This window comes from Grus americana, chromosome 5 (genome assembly GCF_028858705.1).
Source record: "Grus americana isolate bGruAme1 chromosome 5, bGruAme1.mat, whole genome shotgun sequence".
Classification (NCBI taxonomy): Eukaryota; Metazoa; Chordata; class Aves; order Gruiformes; family Gruidae; genus Grus; species Grus americana.
In genome coordinates, this window is record NC_072856.1 from 59,602,162 (window position 1) to 59,622,380 (window position 20,219).

A 20,219-nucleotide genomic window follows, 5' to 3' on the forward strand; every position below is an offset into this window, starting at 1 on the left:
TATCATCTCTGGTGCGTTGTAGGAACATCTTCATCTTCTTTGTGGCCATACCATAGGGATAGCTGTCTAGAAATACTCCAGAAAGCTCTCTGTGAGGTAGTGCCAAAACTGAAAGCGATACTGCAGTGACCACTCATATTTTCACGTGAAGATCTCTGCTGTTTCTGTGAGTCAAGATCAATTGGCCTTGCATTAAATATAAATATTGCATCTGCTAGTCTTCAGTCATATAGCATCATTCTATATGACATCATCCTATAGTAAGTAAGTGGGAATGCAATTGCATCATGAAGTGGTGGAGGTGCCGGTGTGTGGCTGGTTTTGTATCGTATGATCAGAAATGGCATAGTTACTGAAAGTCCAGACCTTTTCCATGCTCAGGTCCTTGAGATATTCAGCAGCTGACCTTCCTGATAGCTCTCTGAATTTATAGGAATCTCAGCCTTATGAGCTGAGATTTTAAAAAAAATTCCCATGGTTTATCCTGGTGTTGATTCAATCCCTGATTATTTTCTATTACCAAGTCTTCAGTGATCCCCTAACTGCTTAGCAGAACCTGTCTAAAACATTGTCATCTTTGACTGTTATCATGACTATTATCATCCTTGATTATTTGGATTCACTGATTGGGATCCTGACCCCAACCTGCTGCCATGGCTTAACCTCAGACCTGACTCATCACCAGACCTGTGAGTCCCCGACTCCTTCCATCAGTTGAGTATATCAGCAATACTAATATTTTTTTAGTCACCATGTTGGCTATTCTTCTTCCCGCTCATGTTTTCTTATCTATTGTTCCAACCTCCTAATGTCCTCTTTTTTTGGTACCAGGAATGAAGCTCATAAAAGCCCTCCCAGCTGTGTTGTATCTTAGTTTAAACAATTGCTTCATAATTACCAGAGCCCTGGTCCCACAGATTCATGACACTCATGTGGAGTGCATGTATTTTTTGGGGTCTTCAGGTCTGACCAAGTGAGTAAAATTGATCTTTGCCAGAGACCTCAACTAACAAATGCCTCCTGAACGTAAGCTGTAAGGTTTCCACCAGGACAGAGAAAGAATTCAGCCATTGGTGAAGTGATGGAAACGGCGTTCACAAAAGAATTAGTAACTTGGGAAGCAACTTGTGCTTGGGAAGAACAAGACAGACCAGAAACAGAAATGAAGAAATTTGCCACAAAGCTGAATTAAAGGGTTATAACGAAAGACAGAGACAAAAAATACGTCAGAAACACAATAGGTCTGTAGAAATAAAAGACAATAAATTGGCTTGTGCTCTGAAAACAGGGATGCTGCAAAATGTTCCAAAACACTGAGCTGGAATGAGGCCGTTTGAGGCTTCCCAAAGCAGCCGCTGGCTTTACTGCATTTTGGTAATTTTTTTTTTTAAGATTATTTGCCCTCATTGTTGTAAACTTATTTAAACCTTGCAGGAAGCCACCTTACAACTAGTGTTCTGCAGACTCCCAGTGATCCCTGGCATACTTTTAGAAGCTCCCAAAAGACAACCATTGTCAGTAGATTTCAATTTGTCATATGTATTTTTTGAGTTTATAATTCGAAGGTTGGAAACCACAGCGCACACACCATACGAATGTTTGCTTGTGTATATGTGTTCAGCGTGATGTTTTGTAGGTTATTAAATATTTTTTCTAAAGAGTTTAGTACTCCTAATAATTCAAATTTGAAAGCACATATATACATTATATCAACGTAAATCGTCCTTCTACACTAAGGCCACACTTCATAAGCAGTCTTCTGTTTTAATTGATGATTTCAAAGATCTTTGTCATGAATTGGGGTTGACTCTCCCTGGAGAAGCTTTCAATCTAGTTTGGATACTATTAGACTCGCCCAAATAAACTCGTGCTTCCAGCCAAGTGAATTGATCAGTGATAGCTTCTGATCTAAAAACCACTCACATGTGATTCCTTCCTACTGTTGATGCAAGATAACCTAGCAGAGATTGAAATTGTTTCCACTCTCTTTCTGCAGGTCACTCAAAATTACTGATTCCTAGAACATCCAAACAGCAAAGCAGGCTGGGCATGAAGATAATGCCATGAAGAAAGTACTAAAAATACATAGATCTGTTTTTTACAATTGCACTGCTAGAGATGTGATACTAATTTTTTTGGACTTTCTTTGAAACAATGCATCAAACAATGTACCTGTACTGACTCCTACTTCAGGTTGGAAGTTTTAGCCTTAGATACATTCGGAACTGGAACAACTTCTGAAAAAATTGGAAAAGACTATTAAGAATTTGCTTTGGATTCAGAGAGTAGAGATTTTCAAAGGAGCTCAGCCTGTTTGGGTGTATTTGCTTGGTAGCCAAGCAAAACAGGAGCTAAGAGGCAATTCAGCTGTGGCCTGTAAATATATTCTAGACTACACGCTAGGGGAGAAGAAGAGCTTCTCATGAATATGTTTATGCTGGAAATTAGAAGGTTACTCAATCCTCACAGCAATGATGCTTTGGAACAACCTTTCACTGGAGGAATGAGGCAAAGCCATTTTAAGTTGCGGCTTGATTAGCTGCAAGGATGATTCCATGGTTGTCTGGGACAAGAAATAACAGGCTGTATGGGTCTATGGATGGGCTCCTCTTCAAAACATGGCCTTACTTGTCACAGTGGGAACTTTGGGATGCTGAGTATTCTGGAAAATCTGGCTTTTACTAGATGTCTGAAAGTGAGCAGAGGCCATTCCTTAATGTCCACTTCAAACCCCCTTTTCATGTGGTATTAACAGAAGGCACCTGGAAGGTAAGAAATAGGCATTCCATCATAGGCTACAGGTTGATTTGAATAAAACAATGTTAAGAAGAATTTTCTTTAAAAAACTAAGAAATTCAGCATAAACACACAAACGATATCTTACACTGACTTGCTACCAGTTATTATACTATCCCTTCCAATTACCAATTTATTACAGGATATACCCTTCCTGTTGCACACTGCCTTCTGCAAGCCACGCTGATATTCCAAGCACATGCTAAGAATTGCCATGATCAGACGTTTCAGAGAGAGTGAGGGTAATTAGGGCATCCCTAGAGATGGGTGGCACCATCTTGCCCAAGGGCGCACCAAGGCTAACCCCCATCAGCTAGAGGTTGGACTGTGCCCAGGAGGGGCATGTAGGGTAACCTAGGGTGGAAACCAATGTTGAACTTCAGAGTGTAGAGTAGGTTTAACTGCAGCAAGGCGAACGGGAACTTTGCTTTGCTTGCTTTTCTTATGTCGTAAAACTAAAAGAGGTCGGTCAAACAACAGCCTGACAACTTTACTAGTTTTATGTTTTGTTTTCCTCCTCTCTGCTTCTTTGTTTTTTTGATATGGCTTATAGACCTCTTGGTGGTCACGATCACAGATTTGGTTTTGGGTATCTGTTCCGGAGTCGATATAATTGGGGAGATAAGTAGACAGGACCTTATGAAGGACGTAGCACTGCATCATTGTGTTTCTTCCCTTGTGAGATGCTTTTGATTAGCTGCCCGAAATACAGGTTTCACAAAGAACTCCTGTGGTGCAGAAGTCTGTCTGGCAGAACTAATTCAGGAGAAATGGCCCAATTAAGAAACTCATTGTACTTTTCATTTCTCATGGCAAACTTTGCTACAATTTATGTCCTGTAGGAAGAGTTTGCAGACTTAGAAAGAATCCTCATTATTTTTGAGCTGACAACCAGTGCAACTCATGCATTCATCTGTGTTTGGCAGTCCTCAGAACCAAACACTACAGAGAGAAAGGATTAGCATTGTGCAAAGCCCTCAACAAAAGCACACCTCATCCTCAGCTTCTTCAGTTAATGACCAGCTTTCAGCTGACATGGACACGCCTACTAATATAACTGAAAGCATTATGTGCGTTATTGTTTCATGTAGCAAAACAGAATGATATCCAGACCAGCCAACAAATACATGCAGCCACCTTAAACCCCCGGGCCTTCAATCCATGAGTTCAGTACTAAAGTCCTTCTACTCCTTCAAGTTCTCAGCTGAGAATTCTCCAAAGGAAAGGATACGCCTATATGGAAATAAAATACAGTTTTTCCAGCTAAACCATTTCAGGCACCAAAAATCTGCGTGTCCCAAACACATTCAGAAAAATTCTCACCAAAAGCAAATTCTCTCTTTTGACGAGTAAACAGCTGATCAAGACAAACAGGTCAGCAGCTAGCTCAGCAACACCTAGGGCCATTGCCCAGATGATTTACTGGTCTTTGAAGAATATATTTCCTTCAAATAAGCTATATTGTTAAAAGGGAGAGAAAGAAGATACCATGAACTTGTTACCTGTAACAACATTCAACCTTTATAAATCTTACTCTTATCCAATGTTTTGCAGATTGTACTTTGACACAACCACCTGTGCTTTCTATTGCATGAAGACTTACTGTGTAACACAGAAGAGCAATTGAAAGCAAGTGGTTTATTTTCTGTGCACGATTCATTTGTATTCCCCTCATCATATTCCATTACTAAAGCAGCAAATTCCTACTTGTCTGTAGGAGTTGACAGTGCCACCTTCTCCTTCTTTCTCCTGCAGAAATTTAACTATGCAGGTTGATCTAATGACGTACTGCTACTGAAAATCTTAAAATCTGCTCCCTAACCCATGGTCAAGACCCGCCCATTCATTTTGCAGTAGCTCTGGCCCCCACAAAGCTTTTCTACAAGCTAATTTGACTCACTAAGCCCACAGAAAACTCCCTCCTCCATTTTTGTTGAGTTTGTTTTCTCCTGTTTTATTGGATTAAATCAGCTCATGGGAGTTGGCCAAGCAGCATAAACTGCACAAAGCCAGCGGCTTTCTGGACAGAAATAGAATTTCTGATTTCCATCAGCAGTGAGCTGGTAACTTGGCTCACTGCATCTTGAGAAAACATCCTGAGCCATCAGAACAATCATGTGAACATGCTTCATCTACACAGTTTAAAACCAGATTAGTTTAACTCCTGGTAAAGGCTCTTTAATCCACATTGACTTTGCACATGAAGAGACTTCATACCATCAATTTTGCAAGCTCATCCGTTAAGGCAGCATCCTTCAACAGAAAAGAGGCAAGATCTCAAAACAGCCACAAGCATTTTTGCAGTGATCATCCAGCTGAAGCTCAGGAGTATGCAAAGCTATCACTGAAAGAAGAATGCAAGCGACTGCTGTAATTATTATCAGGCAAGGCTGGATGCAGAGAAAACAGGAAGGCACTAGATTTAGCAAGTAGAGCTAGGAGTGGTTTCCACACAAGGAACTTTATTGTCATAAATACAGCAGTGAAAAAGCCAACTTTTAAAGGAAGGAAAAAAAAGAGCTTTATGTCTGTATGTTTAATAAAAACACTTTTTCTAAGACAAAAATCATTTACATTCTGATAACTCACATTCAAAAATAAATAGAGAAAGGCAGCAGGGCATAACATTCAAATGAATACCTAGTAAAAGGTAGTATTGTATTTTTATTAATAATCAAGAATGTAACACTGCAATATTTAATCTTGAATTTGTATATACAAATGACATATCCTACCCAGCATTAATTCAAGACATATACACCATAAGGAGCACATACACTAATTTCTGTTAAATTGAAAAAGTAGGAACCATACTTAACAAAAATCTCCAAACTGGTAACACAGAAAAACCACTTTGAGTGGTAAACAACAAAAATAAACACTGAAATAACTAAAGAAAACTAGTTTAAAAAGAAATAAATTAACAAATAGGAATCACGATGTAGGATTACCTCTCCTCTGAATATCCAATAATTTATTTTGCTCTAAGATAGATTACACAGCACACAGAAAAGTTACTATATTTCAGTATAGTAGTAAAATGCAGGCTTTTGAAATTTGGTCCATTTACATTTTGATTATTTTAGCCTACCGTATTGGAAAGAAAAGTTGTGTGTCCCTCAATCTTTGGATATAAAAATCAGAAAAATTACATTCTTTAGCACAAAAGCAAGATTTTGAGAAATCTGTGCATTATTTTTTTGATTAAGCAGATTTAGTTTATTATTTTCATTCATGCAAAAACTGTGAATTAATCCCATTTCAGATGAGTATTTTACCATAAAAATGAAATAGTCAATTTATTAGATTATAGAGCAATGGAAAAAAGCTTAATCCGCACAATATCTTGCTACTGAACTCTACTCAGTCAAAACTACACTAACCTTACACATTTGCCTCCTTAGAGACACAGGCATAACAATTCATTCAGAAAAACTAAAAGACATACCAACTTAAAATAGAACAGATCTGAAAACTATACTTACTCATTTTTACGTAACAGGTTCAAACATTTATAAAGCTACACGTAACCTCCAAAGAACACAGACACTAAATTGTTTAACAATCTATGGGTAACCACTGCAGACCTGACAGTAATATTAAAGAAAAATGAGTATCATTACGCTATTGAATTCTTGTATTTCCTAAAAAATTTAAGTGCAAATCAGAAGTTGCAGTTCAAACATGTAGAAAGCTTGAAATGAGTAAAATAATTCAGGTGAATAACGTTATTAAAATTCTGTGTTAGCCACATAATATATAAATATAGATCGGAAGTTTAACTAGAGGAGATGATTTTTTGAGGCAAGGAGAGATAAATTCAAAAGGGTTATATCTCGGAAGGAGCAGAGAGAATCCTCCAACAAACATTCTGTCATTGCCAAATTGTGCCTTAGGCACTGTACTTAATTGAAAAAATAGATTGTTTTTGGCAAGTAAAATTGCAAAGCAATCACCTGTACAATCACAAACAAAACATATTCACACCCTGAAGTTACACAGCCTTTCATCAACATCTCAAAGCATGTTATGGAGCAAACCTATTCTCTCCTTCTTGTAGCAATAGGCACAGAAGACCTGCCCAAAGTCCCCCATCTCCACATCAATGCATTCATTTTTAAGCAGAATCTGTATTTCCCAAATTTGATACTCATTCTCAGGACTCTGTAGAACAACTGTCACCTATTGTATTATGTTAACTTGACATATATTATAGTAGAATTATATCTATGTGAGAAATCCAGTTTGCAAAGACTATAAGCGTATCAAGCTGCCAGTAAACAGTTCCTGTATCTACATATGACGGTGCAAGTTAGTGGTGTCATAAAGGCACTTGTCTCTCACAGACAGTATTGTCTTTTCTAATCAGACAAAAATAGATCTAAAAATATTTATTTTAACATCCGAAATGGTTTTTACTCCTTGAAGTGGTGCAAATCATCATCTACAGAACAATAATTCATTAATTCAACATGAAAGAGCGAAGTGCAAAGTATCCATAATTAAATATATCTTTACAATTAATTCGGTTTAATGCCATGCTCTCAAAAAAATGCCAAAACCCATGCTATAGTAGAAATGTGATTGGCACTAGCAGCCACAAATAAAAAGGTAGGTGCATACAACAGTACAAGCAAGCTTATTTACGAAGTTACTAAAACAGTTAGGTGATGAGTTGCAAGGAGAGACATTTGCCACAAGTCTTTTCCAAGACATGCTTGAAGCCACACCTGACCAGTATGAAATATATAACATTTACATCATTAGGGACATCTTTATAGCTAACTACCTAATTTTACAAAAATAATTCCAAAATGCTTGTTCACGTCAAAGTGAATTCTGTTTCTGTTTTCACCAAATGTGAAAAGACAAGTCAAAACCAGATCTAACAGCAGAGGTTAAAAAGACACATAAGCAGCCACTAAATAAAGTTCAGTGCAGTTTTCAGGGGTTTATGGATGGCAGTGTGAAATTCTCAAAATCCCATTTATCTGGTCAGTATATATGTACAAATTTTCCTCTCTGAGTCTCAGTAAAAGCAACAATTTGAAATAGTTTCCACCAACAGAAGACCTGTTTTTGCAAACCAGAGGGTTCAGGTATTACAGAAAATAGACATAATTGGCTTTACCTGCATAAATGCTAATTTGCAGTTGGCATTATAGCTCCATTAAGTGAGAAATCTAAATACCCAGAAAGGTGTGATGGATGGAATAAATCAAATACAACCCAAAAGCCAACAGGTTTTTTGCACTTAACACCTTCTGTTGTAACAACACATTAAGTGTATACCCGGGCTGCTGTGAAGTTGCTGGATGGAGCCTCATGCTTGAATACTAATTTTCAGGTCCGGTCTTCTTTAAATAGTTTTGCCAGTACTGTACCATAAGGAAGTTTCTGCATCTTTGAAAAATCTGCATTCACTGAACACTGTACAAGGTTATTAAAACAAAACAGGAAAAGGAAAGAAGCCATTTGATCAAGTGTTAAGCTATTCCTTCAGGAAATCACACTTCCTTGCTTATAGCAATGACCAGAGTTGCTGATGGTATACTGACAGTTGCCATGGCAAGTGGGTGACTGCGTGGGATAGCAGACATATAGCCAAGTCAACTGCTTATGCAATCTCCGTGATTTAAGCAAGCACAGAACACACCACTTTTATTACGTGCTGGCAATGGTCTGCATAAAGTGCCAAAGGAAAAAACGTTCTTCTGTGTTAGGCCATGGCTGTTTCAGTACTCCCATTCATCTGTTTTCATGTCCAGATAGTAAAGAATATTCTGTGCAAGCTTTACTGCTTGCTTTCTGGCAGCCTTACACCGCTCGTCGCCTTGTGGATCAACAGCATCAAGTGCTAGAAGTTGTTTTGTAAGAAGTTCTTCCAATCTCATGTAATTTTTATCTGTTCTGTTTCCATCAAATGAAATCACCTCCTGCTGAATTTGAGACAAGTTTCCAAGAACAGTCCAAACCGCTTTATGAGACTGATGTTCGGCAGCAGTTTGCTCAGGATACATTTGCCTTTTTTCAAGCGCTTCCTTCAAATCAATATACGTTATAAGAGTTTGAACCTCTATTACTGCTCTTCTCCTGGCTTCTCTAATACAGGGGTTTTTTCCTGGACTCACCTCATCTAAGTGGGCAATTAATCCCTGCAATTCTGCTTTGGATCCCAAATACAAATCAGAAGCATTCTCTGTTTTTAAAAGTAAAGAATTAACTTCCTTCATTTTCTTGCGGATCTCTTCTATTTTTAGAATGGACTGATTTTGTGCCAAATCGTAAGCGTGAGTAGAATTTGCTTCTTCTTCCAAGTCCAGGTATTTCTGCAATTTATTGATCTCTTCCACTACTTCCTTTCTGTAATTTCTTATTTCCGTGCGACCACAGACATCTAAAGCATCCAAATCAGCAATGAGGCCTGTAAGCACACAGGAGAGATGCCTGCAGGTATCATTACTACTCACTCCCATTAGAAGCGCAATAAGAGTTCCTCTTGCTTTGTTCACATCACACATTACAGAGTTAATTTTGGAGACAGAAGGATGCGCATCATTAGAGAGTGGCAGGGACAGCTGTTGCTTTACACAGCTTTCTATAATCTCCTGAACAGCACATACTTTTGTCAGAGTGCGATATCTTGCTTTGCGTAGAGAAACTTTCCCTCCAGTTTTCACCTGGGTAAGCCTCAATACAATGTCCTGAATACCTTCTTCAAATTCGTCACTTATACAGTTACCTCCTTTGTAAAAAGGTGTAATCTCACGTTCCACAAGTGACTGTGCCTCCTTGAATATAGCCTCTATTTCCAGTCTGCGCGGATGGTTTGCATTTTGTTCCAGTTCCTTAAGCAGCCTCTCTGTTTCCTGAGCAGCTCGCTTTCTGGCTTGCTGAATATCCCCCTTTCCTTCGGTGTCTACAGAATCTATTTCAAAAAGCTGTTTAGTAAGGCTCCTTTCTAATTTCTTGTAATCTCGATCAGTAGACAGACCACTGAACACTGCCACTTGCTGTTCAATCTCTTTGACCTCCTTCTGTATTTCATGCAACCGTTTTATGGATGGGTGTTGGTTACCCATATCCATTCTCTTCTTTCATCCAGTTTCAGATGAACTACAAGGGAAGTAAGCACGAGACTTGCGATTAATGAAGTGCTATGCAAGCACTTCATTATGCCACATGTAACAACTTTCACAACATCTTGAAGCACCTCAGCATTACAGCTATTTTCAGTATTGCCAGCAATAGGAATAAAGCACTTGGCTGATATTTCATAGCTGTTCGGCTGTTGTTGCACATCTCTTTCCCACTCGGGCTGCACGGGTGATGCTTTAGTTACCACACCACCAGCTCTTAGCGTCTGCCCACAACCTTCAGCCCTCCCTTCCCCACCTGTTCTGCTGCCGAAGGCATCGCAGAACAAACCGGGCACCGGGGAAAAACAGCGGCAACACCCGACCGCCCTTGGGGTGCTACTACCCCAGGGCAGGGCTGCCTTCCCCCGCACAGGCCCCACAGCCGGCGCTCCCCCCTCTGGCAGCCCCCCCCAGACCCCCCCCGGCAGCGACTTCCCGCCCCCCCCAGCGATGGGGCCCGATCCACACACATCCCCCGGAGCAAACCCCCTCAGCGCCCCCGCCCGTAACGCACCCGGCCAGCCCCCGACCCGGCCAGCCCCCAGCCCGCCCTGCCCCGGCCACCTCACCCGCCGGCCGCCCTGGCCGAGGACCCGCTGCCCTGCCCGGCCCGGCGCTGCGCCACGGGCCGAGCGGCAGCTAACCCCAGGAGCCCCGCCCCGCGGCCGGGCGGCGGCGGCGGCGGAGGAGGAGGAGAAGGCGGGAATAACGCGGCCAAGGGACGCGGCCCTTTCCCCAGCACCGCCCCCGACCGCGGCGCCGCGCTCCGGGCGGCCTTGCCTTTGCGACACCGCCGTAAAGCGCCGGTCGCCGGCAGGAGACGGGCGATGGCGGCGGCCCGTACGCTGCGGGGGGGCGGCTGTTGCCGCCACTGCCGTCTCCTTTTCTCCTCTTCCTTCTCCTCAGCCGGCGGTGGCCCCACGGCTCAGCGCGGGGAGCGGCAGGAGAGCGCGGTAAATCCGGGTGGGACGGGGGGGAGGAGGACGGACACCTCCTGCATCCTGCAGCCAGCCTGCCGCGGGGGAGGCCTCGGGGTCTCCCGCCTCCGCGGAGCCCTGAGGGGGGCGGGGGAGGCCGCCCTGGCTGCCCCGGCTGCCCCCGCGGTAACTCTGTGTCGCTGGGCGGGTGCGTCCCGATCAAAGCCTGAGTTTCCCGCGGCCTCTAGTGGTTTATGTATTACGTATTTCTGTGTTTGTAAATACCAGGCCTGCGCTCAGGCACAAGGGGAGTAAAACGCTTTTACACACGGAGCGGTTAAGTTACGGGCTGTTAGAGCCAAGTCTTCCTAAGCCTGGTCTGAACAGCCACACGCTTCTGCGTGTTTAGGTTGCACGAAGAAAGCAGCATTTAGGAAGAGATACATACTTGCTAGTTCTTGCCATCAAATATTTTAATGAAGTGGAATATCAGTGATACAAAAACAACAAAAAAAATTGCTTTTAAAAAAATCATGTTTGTTGGAAAAGAGTTAAAGGTATCTTCTCTGTAGTGTATTTCTAAATAAAAGTAAATTTTAAATGTATCACCGTTTTTAGTCAGGATAAATGAATGTACATAATTTCTGAACTTGTTATGCTTATATGTTTTAAGGTTGCATTGAGTTTTGTAATTTATTTCAAATCGGGATGTTCTTCAAAAACTGCTAAAGTGATCATAATGAACTCTGCCTGTATTTCCAAGGGTCTGGGTTTCAGCCCCCCCGCACACTCCCGTAACGACTGGATCGGTCCCCCTGACAAGCACTCCAACCTGCGGCCGGTCATCTTCTATGTGCCCCCTGAGGAGTCGCCCCTGGAGCGGCGTCTGCGGGAGGCGCGGCAGGAGGCCCAGGCCTGTGACCAGCACTTCTGGGCGCAGCACAACCGCACCTTCCGCCAGGTGAGCCTGCCGTGATGCCCGGTGCTGCTCTGCTCCCGCCCGCCCACCTGAAATCAGGGGGTTTGTTCTCTGTGAGGTAGGGTTCAGTTCCACCCGCTGTTACTGGCTGGTAATTGATACTGTTTCTTTTAATACACACAGTGTCTTTGTGGAAATTACTTTTTTGTTGTTCATTTCTTTAAAATGACGTACAAAACTAAAGAGCCTGCATATTTTATTGCTGTTTAGTGGCATATAATGATATTTGCCTTTTTCCTATCTTGCACTGAAAATATAAAGTTGTAGCCACCCTATGTGCAGGACTTGTCTGTGACTAGAGTGGCTGTTGAAAATGATCCTGCACCTATTCTTGCTCTGTCATAAGTGAGAGAAATTGGGTGTAATCACCAAGGGTAAATGAGGGACATGCCCTGTTGCACTGGCAGTGTACCCCAACAAGGCTAAAAGTGGGGGCTTTTCAGTCATGGTCTGTCGTCTTTCCTGATTGCAGCATTGGTTAGGAGACACTGACTTTTGTTGGAAGAATAGTAATGGTTCAGTAATTCACCATCATTTGTGGTGATCCTTGATCATCATGTCCTCCCAAAACTTGCAAAGATCTCAGAGAAAATGAAGCTCATTTTTTTAATTCCATAGAACTGCTTTCTAAGTTTGAAAAACTTATGTACAAATAATTACTGTTTCCACCTAAGTAATTTCAGCTTTTTAAGGCTGCATGTTTTTCTCTATGCTTAAATTCTCAGTTATACAATACAGCAAATCTTCGCAGTTCGTCTTATAAACTGAAGGTTTGGATCCTGTCAAATGATACTGAAGCTCAGCTGTAACTTTACTCCACAAATAAGTTGTATATGTTTCAGTAGAATGCTTACATGAATTAATTGATGCATGCAGGTAGTAGGATCTCAGTACAAAGTTACCGGTTTAACTAGCTCACTGGATTCAGGAAAACATTTTGTTGACATTTCCAAGTATAATGAGTTGCTTGTTATTTCAGAGGGTATTAAGCGCGACACTGCTATGTGATTAAAAACCACGGTTAACTTTAAGGACTGAGTACATCAGATTCTAATATGGAAAAACATATTTTAGGAAAAAGAAGAGTTTATTTATTCAAGACTGAAAGCCAAGGGTCTGGAAATGAGAGATGAAACAGGTTAGTGAGATCTTTGTTTATAGTTTAGGATGCATTCTGAATTCTGTTTAACTTTGAATGTTGTTAGTTTATGCTCTTTGTGTTCTGTCACAACTAAATCTTGAGAGTAGGATTTAAAAGTGTTTTCAGGAGCATGATTAAAAAAAAAGGGGGGGAGGAGCTCTTCAGATATGTGCATGTGGGGGTCAGATCATCTGTTGCACTGTTCTTCCCCTAATTCCTTCCCCACAGCTGGAGGGAATGTGCTGAAATCCTATCCAAGTAATATAACCATTCTGTAGTCTGAGGAGGAAAGGGCTTTTTCCTTTCACACCTCCTAACCCAGTGAGCTAGCTGAGCTAAACATACAGAGCATTTGCCTCAAGTGCATGTTATGATTGGGTGGATAAATTCACACTCCTTGGCTTCAGGTCCATAGTGTATACAATGAATGCAGTATTTTTCCTTGAGGGAGAATAAGACAGCTTCTGAGGAGACAGCAGCTGCTATCTGCCTGTCTTTGCCTGAATGCAGTTGCTGTAAAATAGTTGCGTCTCTAAGTCATTATGTGAAACTGAAAACAAGATGCCTTCATAATAACAGTGAATTCGCCATTGTAGTATGAGGTTGAACATTTTGTTCATAGACTAATGATCTGTTTGAGCTTAGTCAAGCAACTGCCCTGATCTTCTGTATATCACAGACCATTATTTTTCTCTTCTGTTTGTATCCTGGTGATCAGTGTGTGGTTGAGAAATAATTCTAATTAAATTCTGTGTTGTTTAGAAAATGCATCTTTTGTATTGCCTTTTTGGTTTTTTGTTTTTATACCCTAGAAATAAAAAATAGTAAGCACGTACATCCCTTAGAAATAAAATTATATTGGCTGCATGTGTTGATTAACTCTGTTCTGTAAGACAGCTCTGTGTGTATACATAAGTAAGAGTAATAACAATATACATGAACTGTTGGAACAAAACTTACATAAAAGTGAATCTACGATCAGTTCTGCTGATACCAGTATGAACAAAGAAATTAACTATATGTGTGAAGTAGGCAGCCTTCAAGTAGTCTTAGAGTAAATTTATCCCATAGTATGGTAATCCATTGTAATACATTAGATTCGTAAATTACTGATCAGTTCTATTTGTCATTATTTACATTTCTATGATCAGTCTCAGGAGTTTTAAAATGCATTTTGGAACATTAGCAAGCTGAATATCACAATTCCATCTCCCTCATCGTATCCCTGTTCCCTGGGATGTTCAGATTTGACCTTCATTTCAGAAACATTGAAAGTGCCAGAAGGTTTGTATAGGAATTATCTGGTAGAGTTGAGAATATTTGCTGGTTCTCAGGATTCTTCACCTGTGCTGTAGCCACAGGTTTTCAAGTTCTGTGGAGGGAGTTCATCTCCTCTTATATTCTGCTTATGAGAGTGGCATGTTCAAAGTAATTTTTTGTACATGCTTCTTCAGAAAATAGTTGTCTACTATATTATTAAATCTGACATCTCAGAACATACATTCTTTAGTATTAGTTATCTGAAATTTATCAACAGCAAGAGAAAAAAATTACATCTGAAAATATCACGTCAGTCATGGATAGTGTTTTTTCTGTATTTATTGACTCGCTTTAGGGGGAAAATTTAAGTTACTAAGTGCTTTTACTGGTGCTGTTTAGACTTCAGCCCCATGAGAGATTAATTTTACTCAAAGGATAGATGCTCCTAGATCTATGGATTTTTTTCATAGGGGTCTACCAGTTCCCTAAATAATAAAAATCTGATAAACATAATCACTTTCACAAGTAGTAAGTTTCAAGATGATCAGTATTTTTAGTCTGCTGTGCTCCCTAGATAAGTTTTAAAAAGTTGGAAGATAAAAGCATAGTAACTTGTTCAGAGTTACACAGGAAGCTTGTAGGAACAAGGAGTCAGACCTAGCTCTCCTGCATCTGAACCCAGTGTTTTAATCCAAAGAATTATCTTGACATTGTTATGCCAAAACTTATTTTCAGGTCAAAAAGCAACACTGAATGCAGAAGAAATGGCTGACTTTTACAAGGACTTTCTAAGTAAAAATTTTAGAAAGCATATGCAGTATAACAGGTATGTAGAAGGTATTTATGTTGGCTATTACACATTACAGACTAAGTGAAAGGTGTAAGATCAAATTTAAAATGTGAACTTTTTTTTTCCATAACTGGTAAAGCTGCACATAAAACTATCATTTTAGAAAATGATTTTTTTAAAATGCTATTATTAGCATTTGACAGAAATTTGCATTATCATTTGAGTTCTACTGCTTATTGTTGATGTAGTGGAGAGATGAATCTCATGTCTGAGATTGAGTGTCTGATCTTGTCTCAATTTTTCCTCTTACAGCATGGGTCTCTTAATGCTGCTAATTGAAACTGATAAATATGCAAGTAAACCAGTTGAAATTTCTATATATAGTTGACTGGTAAATAAGGACTGGTAAATGTGATTCATCTCAGAGGAAAATGGTTTCATGAGAATAATATTTAGTATTCTTGGTTATATTATTTTGCAAGCATACAGTAAAAATGAAAGTGATTAGCCTTGAGTTTGAGGTCTTTTTGTGTGGCGAAGCATTAGTAAAATGATCATGTGAACTCATCCTATGTAGAACCTCAGCTACAGCAGGATAAGCCCACATCCACCATGCCTCTTCACAACATCTGCTGCGTTGTTTCAGCGTTACCGTTTGTACAGTAACTTGATAAACTGGATTTGAGATCTGGAACAACTGAAAAACGACTTGCAAACACATGTTACCCTGCTAGTAGCTGTGCACACTTGGTAGAGGGCAAGGAATGAGAAGCTGGAGGAGGAGAGTACTTAGTCCAGTTACAGTAGCACTGTCCACTGAACATGAAAACACAACTTCAGTTTCTTCTCTGCATTGGATTGAAAGATTATTGGGCTCAAAGGTGTCAAGTGTTAGTGGGTTCCTAATGGTATAATGCTAGTGAGAATTCTACCATCACTATAACTGATCTACAACAAATTGTGGTTTAGGATTCTTTGTATGTATTGCGCATATACTGTAACACTATACTGTAAGTACAATTTTACTTTAACAAATATTTAAAACAAATATGCACATCTTGTCTTGCGCACGGGGGGTGGCAGGGCGTGAAACCTCACTAAATACCTAGGCAACAGCATGAAAAGATGGAAAGTAAAAAATTCTTTTTATTAGGAGGATTGTTGTTCAAATTGCCTATAACTGATGAGTGAGAAAGCAAATAGGTTATCTTAAAACTGGTCACCAGATGCCATTGTTGTAGTGACGTTGGGATAGCATCCCGTCTTCATGGTAAGAGAGTTCAGGCTTTGCGCCTAAACATTACCTTCCTTGTTGCTGCCTTGTACAATCAGGTAGTGTAAGCTGCATTGTTGTAGTTTCAAAGTGGAACTGCACAGCCCTGAAATCAGTGGAGTTTTTAACAGGCATTCTGATTTTGAGGGGTCATATTTATAAAAATCTGTTTATGCATTCAGCTGTATGTTCTTTTGCAGTGTTGCCAGCTGGCCTGAAAACTGCAGCTGCTGAAGCGTTGCAACTTCTAAAATCTAGTTAAAATTGAAACAATGGCTGTGCATAGACGCCATGAATATTTAGTTCAGGACACTTAGACTGGAAATACAGTGTAGTTTAGGAAAAAAAATTCAAGAAGGGTATAGGAAATAAGACATGAAAGGGGAAAAGAAGCAGTTGCAATGTTAGCGTGATATTGTGATTTAACATGACATTTCAGGGGGTAGCGCAGTGCTGCTTGTCAGCATGATTTTGGCCACTATCCTTACTGAGAAGTTAGTATCTCAGGTTTATGTTAGATCTGTACATGCAAGGTTTTCCACAGACATCTCAAGAGAAGACCTAAATCCCTTAATATTCCCTCCTAGTTCTACAATAAGTATATTCTATTGTTTCTGCAGCATTTTACAAAATGGGGGAGTGATCCTTATTGGAAATTACAAAGAAATTAGGAAATTAGTTTGTAACAGGGGCAAGAATTTGAAGCAAGTTCTCAGAGGTTGATACAGACTATCTGATCTATATCTTGAATTGGCTCCAGAAGTCATGCATGCTGCCTAAAAATGATTTAAATATATAAACACTAACTTTGGCAATATTAAAGGCATCATCTTTAAAGTGTACTGCGTTAGAAACCTAATGTTTCCTGTATTAGGTTATACAATTAGTCTTTGAAGTGTCATTTTATTTTTCTCCCCTTCATAGGTGACCAGCTGTGCCCTTTCCAACACACGCATTTTCATACATGCACAAACAAATCCTACCCATAGCACAGCACTGGTAGGAAATTCTTCTAGGTAGCTTGCTGATCTGCTTTACTTTTGAGACATGGTTACAATTATTTTATCTTACCTGATTCCAAATGCAATTGGTCATAAGACTACCCATCCCTTAACTTTTTTACAGTTAAGTTCTCAATGGTTATAGCCCTACAGTCTACATGTAATCTGTTCATGGATGTGGATATTCATAAACCTTTTTATAGGTTATTTAACTCTAATTAGGCATGAAAATTGTTGCCACAAAGAATGGAAAAGCATGTTGTCACTGAATTGTCATTTGTCAATTCCAAAGGATATTTTAATATAATCATGTGCCTTTCTCCTGTTCTTGTTCTGTGTGCTGATGATTTTCCTGGCTTTGGAATCCTAGAGATTGGTATAAACGTAACTTTACTATCACATTCCTCATGGGACAAGTAGCACTGGCAAGAGCTCTGAGGCGGCTTCGTTGGAAAAAGAAAAATGTTGGAAATCAGTGATTGCAGCTCCATGAAGAATGCAACACTAGCTAGGCCTGCTATAAACTTGTTGTTTATAGTGATGCTCACAATCCGAATGACTAATGTAATAATTGCTTGAATCTGTTTGTTAAACTATGTAAATAAAAGTTGTTATTGGGCTTAATTTATAACTGCTATGTAGATTTCCTTTACCTTTTATTGCAAGAATATCTAAATATTTCCCAACCAAAATACAACTGAGAAAACTATCCAGAGCTGTTTCTTGTTTATGTTAAATGGAAGGGATTGCAACTGTCACATTTTTAGACTCATAGCTCCTAAATGTGATTCAGTATGTTGTACCTGAACTCTGGTCAGAGAATGATGTCTCCACCAACTATGTTAGTATATAAAGACAAAAATGCCTCATTTTGCAGCAGTTGTCTGTCTGGGGCAGTAGATATCCACAAGTAATACAACATGGCTGAAGGAACAAGTATGATTTGTGAATATACGTACAATCAATTTAGAATAATCATCAGTGTGATTATTTCCTATTTTTAATAAAGATTTAAGATAGGATTTTCTATAAATTACTAATGCAATAGGATCTTCTTGGACAATTTTGTTTTAATTAAAAGAATTATGCGCCCTGTAGACAGGAGTTTCTCTAACCTATGATTGGTAAAGATTTTAGTTGCTGAACAGTAAAAGATGTATTGCTAGTCACTTAATCTTGGTAGAAAAGGAAACCGATGCTTGGTTGTGTGGAGGAGAACATTAGTACTAACACACACTGCTTTCTACTGGTTCATTTCTTTCAAAAAATGTGCTATTCTCACCAGTTTCTCTGAGGCACTTGAAGGGGATTTTTCTGGCCTCAAGGTATGTAAGAGCGATTGGAAGGAGGTTGGTTTAAATGAAGTTAAAATGTTATGCCATGGATCTGTAATTTGAAAGAAGTTCCATTCCTCACAATGTTCTCCCTATTTATACAGTTAAATGATTTTTTTGATACGATACCTCATCAGAGGATTCTGTTAAAAAGCATGTGTGCTGTCAAATGAAGTGTATTCTCCTAAAGCTATGCTGTAGGGAAGGTTCTGCTTTTGGAAGTGCCAGCTCAGTAGCCATTGACCTGGTTTTCGTATCTAAACATGACATGATTTATTCACAGGCTTTTTCGACTGGAGCAGAAAGAGCTTTGTCAGTATCAACTGCAATAATTCCTTTGCAAGACTAAATAAATAGTAATGATATAGTAGCAGATCGCACCATTTCATTGGGGCTAAAATGGCCACTGAATTGTGGTTTTAACTGTTGAGTTATTAGTATATGAAACCAGTCATTAATAATACTTGCTGAGGCGATAATGTTCACAACTAATATTTTCCTAGAAGTTTTGGTTATTTACTGCATCAGTACTTTAAAAGGTATATATTAAAAATTACACAATGCCATGTTTCTTTAGGAAAATAGGTTTTTTTTAAATAGACTACTGCAGGTATGTAACGTAATTCTTCAGGGCTTTAGAGTAAATCGTATCTCACAGTATATAAGCTTTGACCACAATGCGAATATACGCTTTAATAAATAGCTCCAAGGTAAAAGACTGATTGGCTAATCTAAGAAAATAGCCCTGCAAGAGATCAGAACCCCACTGGACTGGTGGGTGATAGCTGTATGTCCTGACAGCCTACGCATAAGATCCCTAAGGTGGTTTCCATATGCTTTAAGTGGGTAGAGGTCAATCAAAAGAAGCATTTTCATCTTCTGAGCTGCTCACTTTTATTAACACAGACATTTTTGTGTCTGCCTGCTGAACCAGATCAGGAAATCTGAATCCAAGGAGAAGTGTTAGGTGTCAGTTGAATGAATATGCCTCATCACGCAGATCTGAGTGTTCTACCGTTGGCATGGGGGGAGATGTAGGAATTCAGATGGAAGGTTCGGATTGCCCTTTCGTCAATTCACAGTTAAAACTGTATTCTGAACGTGTAATTTTATTGTTGGTCACCCACAAATATAATCAGCATATGATGCATCATGCTAGGATTCTGCTCTGAGCTGCTTGTAGCTGAAGTTCCTGCCTTCGTGGCGTTGCCTTTGTTAAGGGTCTGCGTGGGGTGCTGGGTCCCTTCATCTAAAGCCCATCGAAGGAGTGAAGTATTTATTAGGTAAGTGTTGAGCTCTGATTTAGAATATCTAATAAAGCCACTGTGAAGAGAGGTTATTAAAAATAATCCATCTGAAATTTTGAGTCTTATTACCAAAACCACATACATTTACTGAGATAATTACATTTTCTGAACAGCCAAAACCCATATTGTTTTTGCCAGTGTTGCATTAATTTTGATACTTTTTTTCTTGACTCAGAGGAGTTGTAATAATGCCAGCTGCTTTCAGATATTATTGATCATAAATCCTTTATACATCAAAGGAAGAAGAAGGAACTGCCACAGACTACTAAAAATAAATTTTTT

General features: G+C 39.7%; 2 protein-coding genes across 5 annotated transcripts; one reads left to right on the top strand and one right to left on the bottom strand.

The window, feature by feature from the left end:
- Nucleotides 1-5,238: 5,238 nt before the first annotated feature.
- BAG5 (BAG cochaperone 5) lies at nt 5,239-10,851 on the bottom strand. 2 transcript variants are annotated; one of them, XM_054826727.1, is made up of 2 exons: nt 10,716-10,851; nt 5,239-9,912 (listed from the first exon to the last, which is right to left on the bottom strand). In XM_054826727.1, the coding sequence occupies exon 2, from the start codon at nt 9,882-9,884 to the stop codon at nt 8,532-8,534; it is 1,353 nt and encodes a 450-aa protein (XP_054682702.1). In that variant the 5' UTR covers nt 9,885-9,912; nt 10,716-10,851; the 3' UTR covers nt 5,239-8,531. The 2 variants fall into 2 exon arrangements, with proteins under 2 accessions (XP_054682702.1, XP_054682701.1); XM_054826726.1 differs by lacking the exon at nt 10,716-10,851 and adding an exon at nt 10,505-10,702.
- On the top strand, nt 10,756-17,924 carry LOC129206806 (cytochrome c oxidase assembly factor 8). 3 transcript variants are annotated; one of them, XM_054826729.1, is made up of 5 exons: nt 10,756-10,888; nt 11,616-11,813; nt 12,906-12,969; nt 14,968-15,058; nt 15,335-17,924. In XM_054826729.1, exons 1-5 carry the CDS (start codon nt 10,763-10,765, stop codon nt 15,408-15,410), a joined length of 555 nt encoding a protein of 184 aa, XP_054682704.1. In that variant the 5' UTR covers nt 10,756-10,762; the 3' UTR covers nt 15,411-17,924. The 3 variants fall into 3 exon arrangements, with proteins under 3 accessions (XP_054682704.1, XP_054682705.1, XP_054682703.1); XM_054826730.1 differs by having other exon boundaries at nt 17,220-17,924; XM_054826728.1 differs by having other exon boundaries at nt 17,667-17,924.
- The last annotated feature ends 2,295 nt before the right edge of the window (nt 17,925-20,219 follow it).